Source organism: Oncorhynchus keta, chromosome 20 (assembly GCF_023373465.1).
Source record: "Oncorhynchus keta strain PuntledgeMale-10-30-2019 chromosome 20, Oket_V2, whole genome shotgun sequence".
NCBI lineage: Eukaryota > Metazoa > Chordata > Actinopteri > Salmoniformes > Salmonidae > Oncorhynchus > Oncorhynchus keta.
The window spans coordinates 40729826-40744325 of NC_068440.1; the positions used below are offsets into that span (position 1 = coordinate 40729826).

The 14500-nt window shown below is 44.3% G+C and overlaps 1 protein-coding gene and 1 long non-coding RNA gene across 3 annotated transcripts in view; both read right to left on the bottom strand.

Moving 5' to 3' along the window:
• LOC127910015 (cytosolic 5'-nucleotidase 1A-like) overlaps positions 1–14500 on the bottom strand; it is a 99202-nt gene that overhangs the window by 18135 nt on the left and 66567 nt on the right. For both annotated transcript variants that reach the window (XM_052472881.1, XM_052472880.1), the window contains one exon: positions 3514–3643. In XM_052472881.1, the coding sequence (XP_052328841.1) occupies positions 3514–3643 (130 nt within the window). The remainder of the gene's footprint in view (positions 1–3513; positions 3644–14500) is intronic.
• LOC127910016 (uncharacterized) lies at positions 12094–13437 on the bottom strand. Its single transcript, XR_008073637.1, has 3 exons — positions 13119–13437; positions 12879–13006; positions 12094–12171 (listed from the first exon to the last, which is right to left on the bottom strand). It is a non-coding gene; the product is annotated as an uncharacterized LOC127910016 (long non-coding RNA).

A 14500-nucleotide genomic window follows, 5' to 3' on the forward strand; every position in this document is an offset into this window, starting at 1 on the left:
TTTGAGAAAACATGAATAAACATTATTTGACAAAAAGTTGTGTGTCCTGAGAAGATCTTATGAAACTGAAATCTAATTCCCTTGCAACTTGATAGCTCTCTAAGAGGGGAGACTTCTATACTGATTCTGATGGGGGTTTTTCAAATCAGATCTCTCTCGCCTGCAAACAGGGGCACTGGTATTTGAATGTATGCTATATAAATTATGTTCCACATTACAGAGCATGCCAATCATTCCATGTATTTATGTAAAGTAGATGCATGGAGTCGCTCGGAGTGATTATGTTGTCATGCACCCCAAAGAGCCAATGCACTGTCTATATTATGTTGTCACACACCCTAAAGAGCCAATCCAATGTCTACATTATGTTGTCGTGCACCCTAAAGAGCCAATCCATGTCTACATTATGTTGTCACATACCCTAAAGAGCCAATCCAATGTCCACATTATGTTGTCACACACCCCAAAGAGCCAATCCACTGTCTACATTATGTTGTCACACACCCCAAAGAGCCAATCCACTGTCTACATTATGTTGTCACACACCCCAAAGAGCCAATCCAATGACTACATTATGTTGTCAAAGAGCCAATCCCATGTCTACATTATGTTGTCAAAGAGCCAATCCCATGTCTACATTATGTTGTCAAAGAGCCAATCCCATGTCTACATTATGTTGTCAAAGAGCCAATCCCATGTCTACATTATGTTGTCAAAGAGCCAATCCCATGTCTACATTATGTTGTCAAAGAGCCAATCCCATGTCTACATTATGTTGTCAAAGAGCCAATCCCATGTCTACATTATGTTGTCAAAGAGCCAATCCCATGTCTACATTATGTTGTCAAAGAGCCAATCCCATGTCTACATTATATTGTCAAAGAGCCAATCCCATGTCTACATTATGTTGTCAAAGAGCCAATCCCATGTCTACATTATGTTGTTAAAGAGACAATCCCATGTCTACATGATATTGTTAAAGAGCCAATCCCATGTCTACATTATGTTGTCAAAGAGCCAATCCCATGTCTACATTATATTGTCAAAGAGCCAATCCCATGTCTACATTATGTTGTCAAAGAGCCAATCCAATGTCTACATTATGTTGTCAAAGAGCCAATCCCATGTCTACATTATGTTGTCAAAGAGCCAATCCCATGTCTACATTATGTTGTCAAAGAGCCAATCCCATGTCTACATTATGTTGTCAAAGAGCCAATCCAATGTCTACATTATGTTGTCAAAGAGCCAATCCCATGTCTACATTATGTTGTCAAAGAGCCAATCCAATGTCCACACAAGGATGTCAATTTTCACCTGCTCATACACAGTCAATCCCAAATGGCAACCTATTCCCTACACCGCGCACTGCTTTCGGACAGTGTGCTCTGCTTGCTGTTTGGGGTTTTAGGCTGGGTTTCTGTACAGCACTTTGTGACTTCGGCTGATGTAAAAAGGGCTCCATAAATACATTTGATTGAATAAGGTTTCATTCAGGACGCAGCAGTAGAAGGTTTTTTAATGATCAATTAGCCGTTTTAAAATGATCACCTTGGATTATCTAACACAACGTGCCATTGGAACACAGCAGTGATGGTTGCTGATAATGGACCTCTGTACCCCGATGTAGATATTCCATTAAAAAAATCAGCCGTTTTCCAGCTACAATAGTCATTTAAAACATTAACAATGTCTACAATGTATTCCTGATCAATTTGATGTTATTTTAATAGACAAAAAAAAATATGCTTTTCTTTCAAAAACAAGGACATTTGTAAGTGACCCCAAACTTTTGAACGGTAGTGTAGATATTGTATGAGTGTCCAAAAAAAGCCCCTATCTTCTATAAAGCGAGTTGCATCCAACACTACTTATCACTTCTGCCTCTTTTTAAACCTACACACTTGTGGCATAGCCATCTCCTAATTCACTTCCACAATAGGACTTCATCCCGAACTTCACCATATTCCTTATATAGTGCTTTTGGTTCTGGGCGGTAGGTAGCTTAGCGGTTAGGAGCGTTGGGCCAGTAACCCGAAAAGTCTCTGGTTTGAATCCCAGAGCCGACTAGGTGAAGAATCTGTCGATGTGCCCTTGAGCAAGGCTCTAACTGCTGTAAGTCACTGTAAGTCACTCTGGGTAAGAGCATCTGCTCAATGACTAACCTGTAACTGATATAGATAGGTAATATGGTGTGAGCTGTGGTCACTGTAAAGGGTTTCATTTGGGATGGAACCTATAAAGAACAGTTTGTATTACAGAATCGAATCTCCTTGATGTCTGGGCGGCCATCTTGTCCGTGTTTGTTTATTGTGTTCTCTAGAGAAAATGTCAGAGGTCAGGGAGTGTGGTTCGTGTCACACAGAGGACCGCTGGAGAGATCTAACATCAGATGAGAAGACATGGAGGCATCTGGGAGCTCTGAAGGAAGCCACTTCCCTAACTTGTTTTCATTGTTGTGACCCGGAAGTCCTTTGAATATGTTGGCGACCCATCAATAAAAAATACATTAATACATTTGTCTTGCCACAACCAAGGCTTTGCTTTAGCCGCGAACCCAGAGAGACTGGTTGGGACCCTTGGGATCTGACCCATTATTTGGGAAACAGCTTTGGTTTCTGTTTTGCGTTCGTTCACACACAGAGAGCCATTCTCTTGTGGTTCATGGCATCTGGAAAGCTCTACGTGAAAGTGGTATATACGTCCGTTTAGCTATTTCCCCCGAATGGTGAACAGTCAGACTTTGGAAGGGTAAGTCGATCCCCAGTCTGTGCCTACAAAAGTTCAGACTAAAATGTAAAAGGGTTCATTGGCTGGCCACACACCCTTTGAATAACCTTTTTCTGATTCCAGGTAGAACCCATTTGATTTCCATCTATAACCACAGGGTTCTACATGGAACCCGAAAGGGTTCTACATGGAACCCGAAAGGATTCTACCTGGAATCGAAAAGGGTTGTCCCATGGGGACAGCTGAATAACCCCTTTCGGGACCCTTCTATTCTAGGATTCTAGAATAAGTATATAGCGGTATGCAGAATTCGTTGCACACGATGAAATCCCCAGATGTAGGGTCTTAATTTGACCTGTTTCTCACAGCAGGAAAATAATCCTGCAGCAACAAGAAATGTGAATTATTGTGTGGATTATAATGAATGGACATTTTTGTAGGGTTTGATGAATGTTTGTTTTTAGGGCACACCAAGTCTTATATTTTAAAGTGGAAACTATAAAGTTTAGAGCCATAAAAAAAATTCTGCAACAACCGGTTGGTCAAATCAAGAACCTACATCTGCTGATATTTCCCAGATCTGAGAGACCCAAGGTAAGCTGACGCTGATACCTGTGACACATTGACTTAGGCAGCACACGTGCTCTCTTGAGTGTTCGCTAGTTTCGCTATGAACTGTTGGACAGTGCGTGCTTGTTCCTGTTTCGTGCAGGTAGCACATCCTAACATGCGTGCATATTCCTCCGTGTGAGTGTGCTAAGTGTGTGTGTGTGTAAGACTCACTGTGATGGTTGATGGTATTGATGAGTCTGACTCCTACATGGGCGTGGTTATAGGTTACCAGGACGATGTCAAACAGTTCTTCACTCTCTGGGTACAGTTCTCTCAGACGGGCATTCACCGCCTCCAACGCCTGATGGAAGAGCAGAGGAGATCACATGATTATGGGTAATGTAGTCAGTGCATGTGTTAGCGTTCACTGCCTCCAACACCTGATGGAAGAGCAGAGGAGATCACCTGATTATGGGTAATGTAGTCAGTCAGTATACAGTGGGGCAAAACAAATATTTAGTCAGCCACCAATTGTGCAAGTTCTCCCACTTAAAAAGATGAGAGAGGCCTGTAAATGTTCATCATAGGTACACTTCAACTATGACAGACAAAATGGAAAAAAAAATCCAGAAAATCACATTGTAGGATTTTTTATGAATTTATTTGCAAATTATGGTGAAAATAAGTATTTGCTCACCTACAAACAAGCAAGATTTCTGGCTCTCACAGACCTGTAACTTCTTCTTTAAGAGGCTCCTCTGTCCTCCACTCGTTACCTGTATTAATGGCACCTGTTTGAACTTGTTATCAGTATAAAAGACACCTGTCCACAACCTCAAACAGTCACACTCCAAACTCCACTATGGCCAAGACCAAAGAGCTGTCAAAGGACACCAGAAACAGAATTGTAGACCTGCACCAGGCTGGGAAGACTGAATCTGCAATAGGTAAGCAGCTTGGTTTGAAGAAATCAACTGTGGAAGCAATTATTAGGAAATGGAAGACATATAAGACCACAGATAATCTCCCTCGATCTGGGGCTCCACGCAAGATCTCACCCGGTGGGGTCAAAATGATCACAAGAATGGTGAGCAAAAATCCCAGAACCACACGGGGGGACCTAGTGAATGACCTGCAGAGAGCTGGGGCTGTTTTTATGCAAAGGGTCCAGGACGACTGATCCGTGTAAAGGAAAGAATGAATGGGGCCATGTATCGTGAGATTTTGAGTGAAAACCTCCTTCCATCAGCAAGGGCATTGAAGATGAAACGTGGCTGGGTCTTTCAGCATTACAATGATCCTAAACACACCGCCCGGGCAACGGAGGAGAGGCTTCGTAAGAAGCATTTCAAGGTCCTGGAGTGGCCTAGCCAGTCTCCAGATCTCAACCCCATAGAAAATCTTTGGAGGGAGTTGAAATTCCGTGTTGCCCAGCAACAGCCCCAAAACATCACTGCTCTAGAGGAGATCTGCATGGAGGAATGGGCCAAAATACCAGCAACAGTGTGTGAAAACCTTGTGAAGACTTACAGAAAACGTTTGACCTCTGTCATTGCCAACAAAGGGTATATAACAAAATATTGAGAAAAACTTTTGTTATGACCAAATACTTATTTTCCACCATAATTTGCAAAAAAATCATTAAAAATCCTACAAAGTAATTTTCTGGATGTTTTTTCTCCATTTTGTCTATTATAGTTGAAGTTTACCTATGATGAAAATTACAGGCCCTCTCTCATCTTTTTAAGTGGGAGAACTTGCACAATTGGTGGCTGACTAAATACTTTTTTGCCCCACTGTACATGTCATAGCATGCAAATCAATATCACCGTCTCCAAGGCCTGATGAGATAGCAGGGGAGAGCAAAGGATTATGGGTAATGTAATCAGTACACTTGTAATAGCGTTCGGCATACAGATCAATAGTGAACGCGTTCCATCTCGTTCAGACCCTGGAGATAAAACCTTCTAAAATCAATGTAACATCAGCCACTTTGTACCCATGGTTACGGATGCATGCTTTTCCCATGTGATATGAGTCAGTGAGCCAAAACAAGTCACGGAAAGCGTCTGTGTGTTACTGCGACCGTTCCTATTCATTTTTATGTCTCTCAAAGTCTTTGGGGAAATAGTTTTTTTATTTGACCTCTTCTTCAATATTATTTTATTTACATTGATTTGAATTGTTTATTTCAGTGATGGTACTTAAAACCTCTGAAGGATACACCCCCTTTTTTTCCCCAAATTTTGCCTAAAATGACATACCCAAATCTTACTGCCTGTAGCTCAGGACCTGAAGCAAGGATATGCATATTCTTGGTACCGTTTAAAGGGAAACACTATTAGGTTTATGGAAATGTGAAAGGAATGTAGGATAATATAACACAATAGATCGGATAAAAGATAATACAAAGGGGAAAAAAAGTTATATTTTTTTATACCATCATCTTTGAAATGCAAGAAAATTGACTAAATGTATTATTCCTGTCTAGATACAATTTAGATTTTGGCCACTAGATGGCATCAGTGTATGTCCTCAGTACTCTACCACCTCAGTAATCTACCACCTCAGTAATCTGCCACCTCAGTACTCTACAACCTCAGTACTCTACCACCTCAGTACTCTACCACCTCAGTACTCTACAACCTCAGTACTCTACCACCTCAGTACTCTACAACCTTAGTACTCTACAACCTCAGTACTCTACCACCTCAGTAATCTACCACCTCAGTAATCTACCACCTCAGTAATCTACCACCTCAGTAATCTACCACCTCAGTACTCTACCACCTCAGTACTCTACCACCTCAAATACCACCTCAGTACTCTACAACCTCAGTAATCTACCACCTCAGTAATCTACCACCTCAGTAATCTACCACCTCAGTACTCTACCACCTCAGTACTCTACCACCTCAGTAATCTACCACCTCAGTAATCTACCACCTCAGTACTCTACCACCTCAGTACTCTACAACCTCAGTACTCTACCACCTCAGTAATCTACCACCTCAGTAATCTACCACCTCAGTACTCTACCACCTCAGTAATCTACCACCTCAGTAATCTACCACCTCAGTACTCTACCACCTCAGTACTCTACCACCTCAGTAATCTACCACCTCAGTAATCTACCACCTCAGTACTCTACCACCTCAGTACTCTACAACCTCAGTACTCTACCACCTCAGTAATCTACCACCTCAGTACTCTACCACCTCAGTACTATACAACCTCAGTACTCTACAACCTCAGTACTCTACCACCTCAGTACTATACAACCTCAGTACTCTACAACCTCAGTACTCTACCACCTCAGTAATCTACCACCTCAGTAATCTACAACCTCAGTACTCTACCACCTCAGTACTCTACAACCTCAGTACTCTACAACCTCAGTAATCTACCACCTCAGTAATCTACCACCTCAGTACTACCACCTCAGTACTCTACACCTCAGTAATCTACCACCTCAGTAATCTACCACCTCAGTACTCTACCACCTCAGTACTCTACCACCTCAGTACTCTACCACCTCAGTACTCTACCACCTCAGTACTCTACCACCTCAGTACTCTACAACCTCAGTACTCTACCACCTCAGTACTCTACCACCTCAGTACTCTACCACCTCAGTACTCTACACCTCAGTACTCTACCACCTCAGTACTCTACCACCTCAGTAATCTACCACCTCAGTACTCTACCACCTCAGTACTCTACAACCTCAGTACTCTACCACCTCAGTACTCTACCACCTCAGTACTATACAACCTCAGTACTCTACAACCTCAGTACTCTACCACCTCAGTAATCTACCACCTCAGTAATCTACAACCTCAGTACTCTACCACCTCAGTACTCTACAACCTCAGTACTCTACCACCTCAGTAATCTACCACCTCAGTAATCTACCACCTCAGTACTCTACCACCTCAGTAATCTACCACCTCAGTAATCTACCACCTCAGTACTCTACCACCTCAGTACTCTACCACCTCAGTAATCTACCACCTCAGTACTCTACCACCTCAGTACTCTACCACCTCAGTACTCTACAACCTCAGTACTCTACCACCTCAGTACTCTACCACCTCAGTACTCTACCACCTCAGTACTATACAACCTCAGTACTCTACAACCTCAGTACTCTACCACCTCAGTACTCTACAACCTCAGTACTCTACAACCTCAGTACTCTACCACCTCAGTAATCTACCACCTCAGTAATCTACAACCTCAGTACTCTACCACCTCAGTACTCTACAACCTCAGTACTCTACCACCTCAGTAATCTACCACCTCAGTAATCTACCACCTCAGTACTCTACCACCTCAGTAATCTACCACCTCAGTAATCTACCACCTCAGTACTCTACCACCTCAGTACTCTACCACCTCAGTAATCTACCACCTCAGTACTCTACCACCTCAGTACTCTACCACCTCAGTACTCTACCACCTCAGTAATCTACCACCTCAGTAATCTACCACCTCAGTACTCTACCACCTCAGTACTATACAACCTCAGTACTCTACAACCTCAGTACTCTACCACCTCAGTACTCTACAACCTCAGTACTCTACAACCTCAGTACTTTACCACCTCAGTAATCTACCACCTCAGTAATCTACAACCTCAGTACTCTACAACCTCAGTACTCTACCACCTCAGTACTCTACAACCTCAGTAATCTACCACCTCAGTAATCTACCACCTCAGTAATCTACCACCTCAGTACTCTACAACCTCAGTAATCTACCACCTCAGTAATCTACCACCTCAGTACTCTACCACCTCAGTACTCTACAACCTCAGTAATCTACCACCTCAGTACTCTACAACCTCAGTACTCTACCACCTCAGTACTCTACAACCTCAGTACTCTACCACCTCAGTACTCTACCACCTCAGTACTCTACCACCTCAGTACTCTACACCTCAGTACTCTACCACCTCAGTACTCTACCACCTCAGTAATCTACCACCTCAGTACTCTACCACCTCAGTACTCTACAACCTCAGTACTCTACCACCTCAGTACTCTACCACCTCAGTACTCTACCACCTCAGTACTCTACAACCTCAGTACTCTACCACCTCAGTAATCTACCACCTCAGTAATCTACAACCTCAGTACTCTACCACCTCAGTACTCTACAACCTCAGTACTCTACCACCTCAGTAATCTACCACCTCAGTAATCTACCACCTCAGTACTCTACAACCTCAGTACACTACCACCTCATTAATCTACCACCTCAGTACTCTACCACCTCAGTACTCTACCACCTCAGTAATCTACCACCTCAGTACTCTACCACCTCAGTACTCTACCACCTCAGTACTCTACCACCTCAGTACTCTACCACCTCAGTAATCTACCACCTCAGTACTCTACCACCTCAGTACTCTACCACCTCAGTAATCTACCACCTCAGTACTCTACCACCTCAGTACTATACAACCTCAGTACTCTACAACCTCAGTACTCTACCACCTCAGTAATCTACCACCTCAGTAATCTACCACCTCAGTACTCTACCACCTCAGTACTCTACAACCTCAGTACTCTACCACCTCAGTAATCTACCACCTCAGTAATCTACCACCTCAGTACTCTACAACCTCAGTAATCTACCACCTCAGTAATCTACCACCTCAGTACTCTACCACCTCAGTACTCTACCACCTCAGTAATCTACCACCTCAGTACTCTACCACCTCAGTACTCTACCACCTCAGTACTCTACAACCTCAGTACTCTACCACCTCAGTAGTCTACCACCTCAGCAATCTCCCACCTCAGTAATCTACCACCTCAATACTCTACCACCTCAGTACTCTACCACCTCAGTACTCTACCACCTCAGTAATCTACCACCTCAGTACTCTACCACCTCAGTACTCTACCACCTCAGTAATCTACCACCTCAGTAATCTACCACCTCAGTACTCTACAACCTCAGTACTCTACCACCTCAGTAATCTACCACCTCAGTACTCTACAACCTCAGTACTCTACCACCTCAGTACTCTACAACCTCAGTACTCTACCACCTCAGTACTCTACCACCTCAGTAATCTACCACCTCAGTAATCTACCACCTCAGTAATCTACCACCTCAGTAATCTACCACCTCAGTACTCTACCACCTCAGTACTCTACAACCTCAGTACTCTACCACCTCAGTACTCTACCACCTCAGTAATCTACCACCTCAGTAATCTACCACCTCAGTACTCTACCACCTCAGTACTCTACCACCTCAGTACTCTACCACCTCAGTACTCTACCACCTCAGTAATCTACCACCTCAGTAATCTACCACCTCAGTAATCTACCACCTCAGTAATCTACCACCTCAGTACTCTACCACCTCAGTAATCTACCACCTCAGTAATCTACCACCTCAGTAATCTACCACCTCAGTACTCTACCACCTCAGTACTCTACCACCTCAGTACTCTACCACCTCAACCTACCACCTCAGTACTCTACCACCTCAGTACTCTACAACCTCAGTACTCTACCACCTCAGTAATCTACCACCTCAGTACTCTACCACCTCAGTACTCTACCACCTCAGTAATCTACCACCTCAGTACTCTACCACCTCAGTACTCTACCACCTCAGTACTCTACCACCTCAGTACTCTACCACCTCAGTACTCTACCACCTCAGTACTCTACCACCTCAGTAATCTACCACCTCAGTACTCTACCACCTCAGTAATCTACCACCTCAGTACTCTACCACCTCAGTACTCTACAACCTCAGTACTCTACAACCTCAGTACTCTACCACCTCAGTACTCTACAACCTCAGTACTCTACAACCTCAGTACTCTACCACCTCAGTACTCTACCACCTCAGTAATCTACCACCTCAGTACTCTACAACCTCAGTACTCTACCACCTCAGTACTCTACCACCTCAGTAATCTACCACCTCAGTAATCTACCACCTCAGTAATCTACCACCTCAGTACTCTACAACCTCAGTAATCTACCACCTCAGTAATCTACCACCTCAGTACTCTACCACCTCAGTACTCTACCACCTCAGTACTCTACCACCTCAGTACTCTACCACCTCAGTACTCTACCACCTCAGTACTCTACCACCTCAGTACTCTACAACCTCAGTACTCTACCACCTCAGTACTCTACCACCTCAGTACTCTACAACCTCAGTACTCTACCACCTCAGTACTCTACCACCTCAGTAATCTACCACCTCAGTACTCTACCACCTCAGTACTCTACCACCTCAGTACTCTACAACCTCAGTACTCTACCACCTCAGTACTCTACACCTCAGTACTCTACCACCTCAGTACTCTACCACCTCAGTAATCTACCACCTCAGTAATCTACAACCTCAGTACTCTACCACCTCAGTACTCTACCACCTCAGTAATCTACCACCTCAGTAATCTACCACCTCAGTAATCTACCACCTCAGTACTCTACAACCTCAGTAATCTACCACATCAGTAATCTACCACTCAGTACTCTACCACCTCAGTACTCTACCACCTCAGTAATCTACCACCTCAGTACTCTACCACCTCAGTACTCTACCACCTCAGTACTCTACCACCTCAGTACTCTACCACCTCAGTAATCTACCACCTCAGTACTCTACCACCTCAGTACTCTACCACCTCAGTACTCTACCACCTCAGTACTCTACCACCTCAGTACTCTACCACCTCAGTACTACTACAACCTCAGTACTCTACCACCTCAGTAATCTACCACCTCAGTAATCTACAACCTCAGTACTCTACCACCTCAGTACTCTACAACCTCAGTACTCTACCACCTCAGTAATCTACCACCTCAGTAATCTACCACCTCAGTACTCTACAACCTCAGTAATCTACCACCTCAGTAATCTACCACCTCAGTACTCTACCACCTCAGTACTCTACCACCTCAGTAATCTACCACCTCAGTACTCTACCACCTCAGTACTCTACCACCTCAGTACTCTACAACCTCAGTACTCTACCACCTCAGTAGTCTACCACCTCAGCAATCTCCCACCTCAGTAATCTACCACCTCAATACTCTACCACCTCAGTAATCTACCACCTCAGTACTCTACCACCTCAGTACTCTACAACCTCAGTACTCTACCACCTCAGTACTCTACCACCTCAGTAATCTACCACCTCAGTAATCTACCACCTCAGTACTCTACCACCTCAGTAATCTACCACCTCAGTACTCTACCACCTCAGTACTCTACCACCTCAGTAATCTACCACCTCAGTACTCTACCACCTCAGTACTCTACCACCTCAGTACTCTACCACCTCAGTACTCTACCACCTCAGTAATCTACCACCTCAGTAATCTACCACCTCAGTACTCTACCACCTCAGTACTCTACCACCTCAGTACTCTACCACCTCAGTAATCTACCACCTCAGTACTCTACCACCTCAGTACTCTACCACCTCAGTACTCTACCACCTCAGTACTCTACCACCTCAGTACTCTACCACCTCAGTACTCTACCACCTCAGTACTCTACAACCTCAGTACTCTACCACCTCAGTACTATACAACCTCAGTACTATACAACCTCAGTACTCTACAACCTCAGTACTCTACCACCTCAGTAATCTACCACCTCAGTAATCTACAACCTCAGTACTCTACCACCTCAGTAATCTACCACCTCAGTAATCTACCACCTCAGTAATCTACCACCTCAGTAATCTACCACCTCAGTACTCTACCACCTCAGTACTCTACCACCTCAGTACTCTACCACCTCAGTAATCTACCACCTCAGTACTCTACCACCTCAGTACTCTACCACCTCAGTACTCTACAACCTCAGTACTCTACCACCTCAGTACTATACAACCTCAGTACTCTACAACCTCAGTACTCTACCACCTCAGTAATCTACCACCTCAGTAATCTACAACCTCAGTACTCTACCAACCTCAGTACTCTACCACCTCAGTACTCTACCACCTCAGTAATCTACCACCTCAGTAATCTACCACCTCAGTAATCTACCACCTCAGTACTCTACAACCTCAGTAATCTACCACCTCAGTAATCTACCACCTCAGTACTCTACCACCTCAGTACTCTACCACCTCAGTAATCTACCACCTCAGTACTCTACCACCTCAGTACTCTACCACCTCAGTACTCTACAACCTCAGTACTCTACCACCTCAGTAGTCTACCACCTCAGCAATCTCTCCCACCTCAGTAATCTACCACCTCAATACTCTACCACCTCAGTAATCTACCACCCCAGTAATCTACAACCTCAGTACTCTACCACCTCAGTACTCTACAACCTCAGTACTCTACCACCTCAGTAATCTACCACCTCAGTAATCTACCACCTCAGTACTCTACAACCTCATTAATCTACCACCTCAGTACTCTACCACCTCAGTAATCTACCACCTCAGTAATCTACCACCTCAGTACTCTACCACCTCAGTACTCTACCACCTCAGTACTCTACCACCTCAGTAATCTACCACCTCAGTACTCTACCACCTCAGTACTCTACAACCTCAGTACTCTACCACCTCAGTACTCTACAACCTCAGTACTCTACAACCTCAGTACTCTACCACCTCAGTACTATACAACCTCAGTACTATACAACCTCAGTACTCTACAACCTCAGTACTCTACCACCTCAGTAATCTACCACCTCAGTAATCTACAACCTCAGTACTCTACCACCTCAGTAATCTACCACCTCAGTAATCTACCACCTCAGTAATCTACCACCTCAGTACTCTACCACCTCAATACTCTACCACCTCAGTAATCTACCACCTCAGTACTCTACCACCTCAGTAATCTACCACCTCAGTACTCTACCACCTCAGTACTATACAACCTCAGTACTCTACAACCTCAGTACTCTACCACCTCAGTACTATACAACTTCAGTACTCTACAACCTCAGTACTCTACCACCTCAGTAATCTACCACCTCAGTAATCTACAACCTCAGTACTCTACCACCTCAGTACTCTACAACCTCAGTACTCTACCACCTCAGTAATCTACCACCTCAGTAATCTACCACCTCAGTACTCTACCACCTCAGTAATCTACCACCTCAGTAATCTACCACCTCAGTACTCTACCACCTCAGTACTCTACCACCTCAGTAATCTACCACCTCAGTACTCTACCACCTCAGTACTCTACCACCTCAGTACTCTACAACCTCAGTACTCTACCACCTCAGTAGTCTACCACCTCAGCAATCTACCACCTCAGTAATCTACCACCTCAGTACTCTACCACCTCAGTAATCTACCACCTCAGTACTCTACCACCTCAGTACTCTACCAACCTCAGTACTCTACCACCTCAGTACTCTACCACCTCAGTAATCTACCACCTCAGTAATCTACCACCTCAGTACTCTACCACCTCAGTAATCTACCACCTCAGTACTCTACCACCTCAGTACTCTACCACCTCAGTAATCTACCACCTCAGTAATCTACCACCTCAGTAATCTACCACCTCAGTAATCTACCACCTCAGTACTCTACCACCTCAGTAATCTACCACCTCAGTAATCTACCACCTCAGTAATCTACCACCTCAGTACTCTACCACCTCAGTACTCTACCACCTCAGTAATCTACCACCTCAGTAATCTACCACCTCAGTACTCTACCACCTCAGTACTCTACAACCTCAGTACTCTACCACCTCAGTAATCTACCACCTCAGTACTCTACCACCTCAGTAATCTACCACCTCAGTAATCTACCACCTCAGTAATCTACCACCTCAGTACTCTACCACCTCAGTACTCTACCACCTCAGTACTCTACCACCTCAGTAATCTACCACCTCAGTACTCTACCACCTCAGTACTCTACCACCTCAGTACTCTACCACCTCAGTAATCTACCACCTCAGTACTCTACCACCTCAGTACTCTACAACCTCAGTACTCTACAACCTCAGTAATCTACCACCTCAGTACTCTACCACCTCAGTAATCTACCACCTCAGTACTCTACCACCTCAGTAATCTACCACCTCAGTACTCTACCACCTCAGTACTCTACCACCTCAGTACTCTACCACCTCAGTAATCTACCACCTCAGTAATCTACCACCTCAGTAATCTACCACCTCAGTAATCTACCACCTCAGTACTCTACCACCTCAGTAATCTACCACCTCAG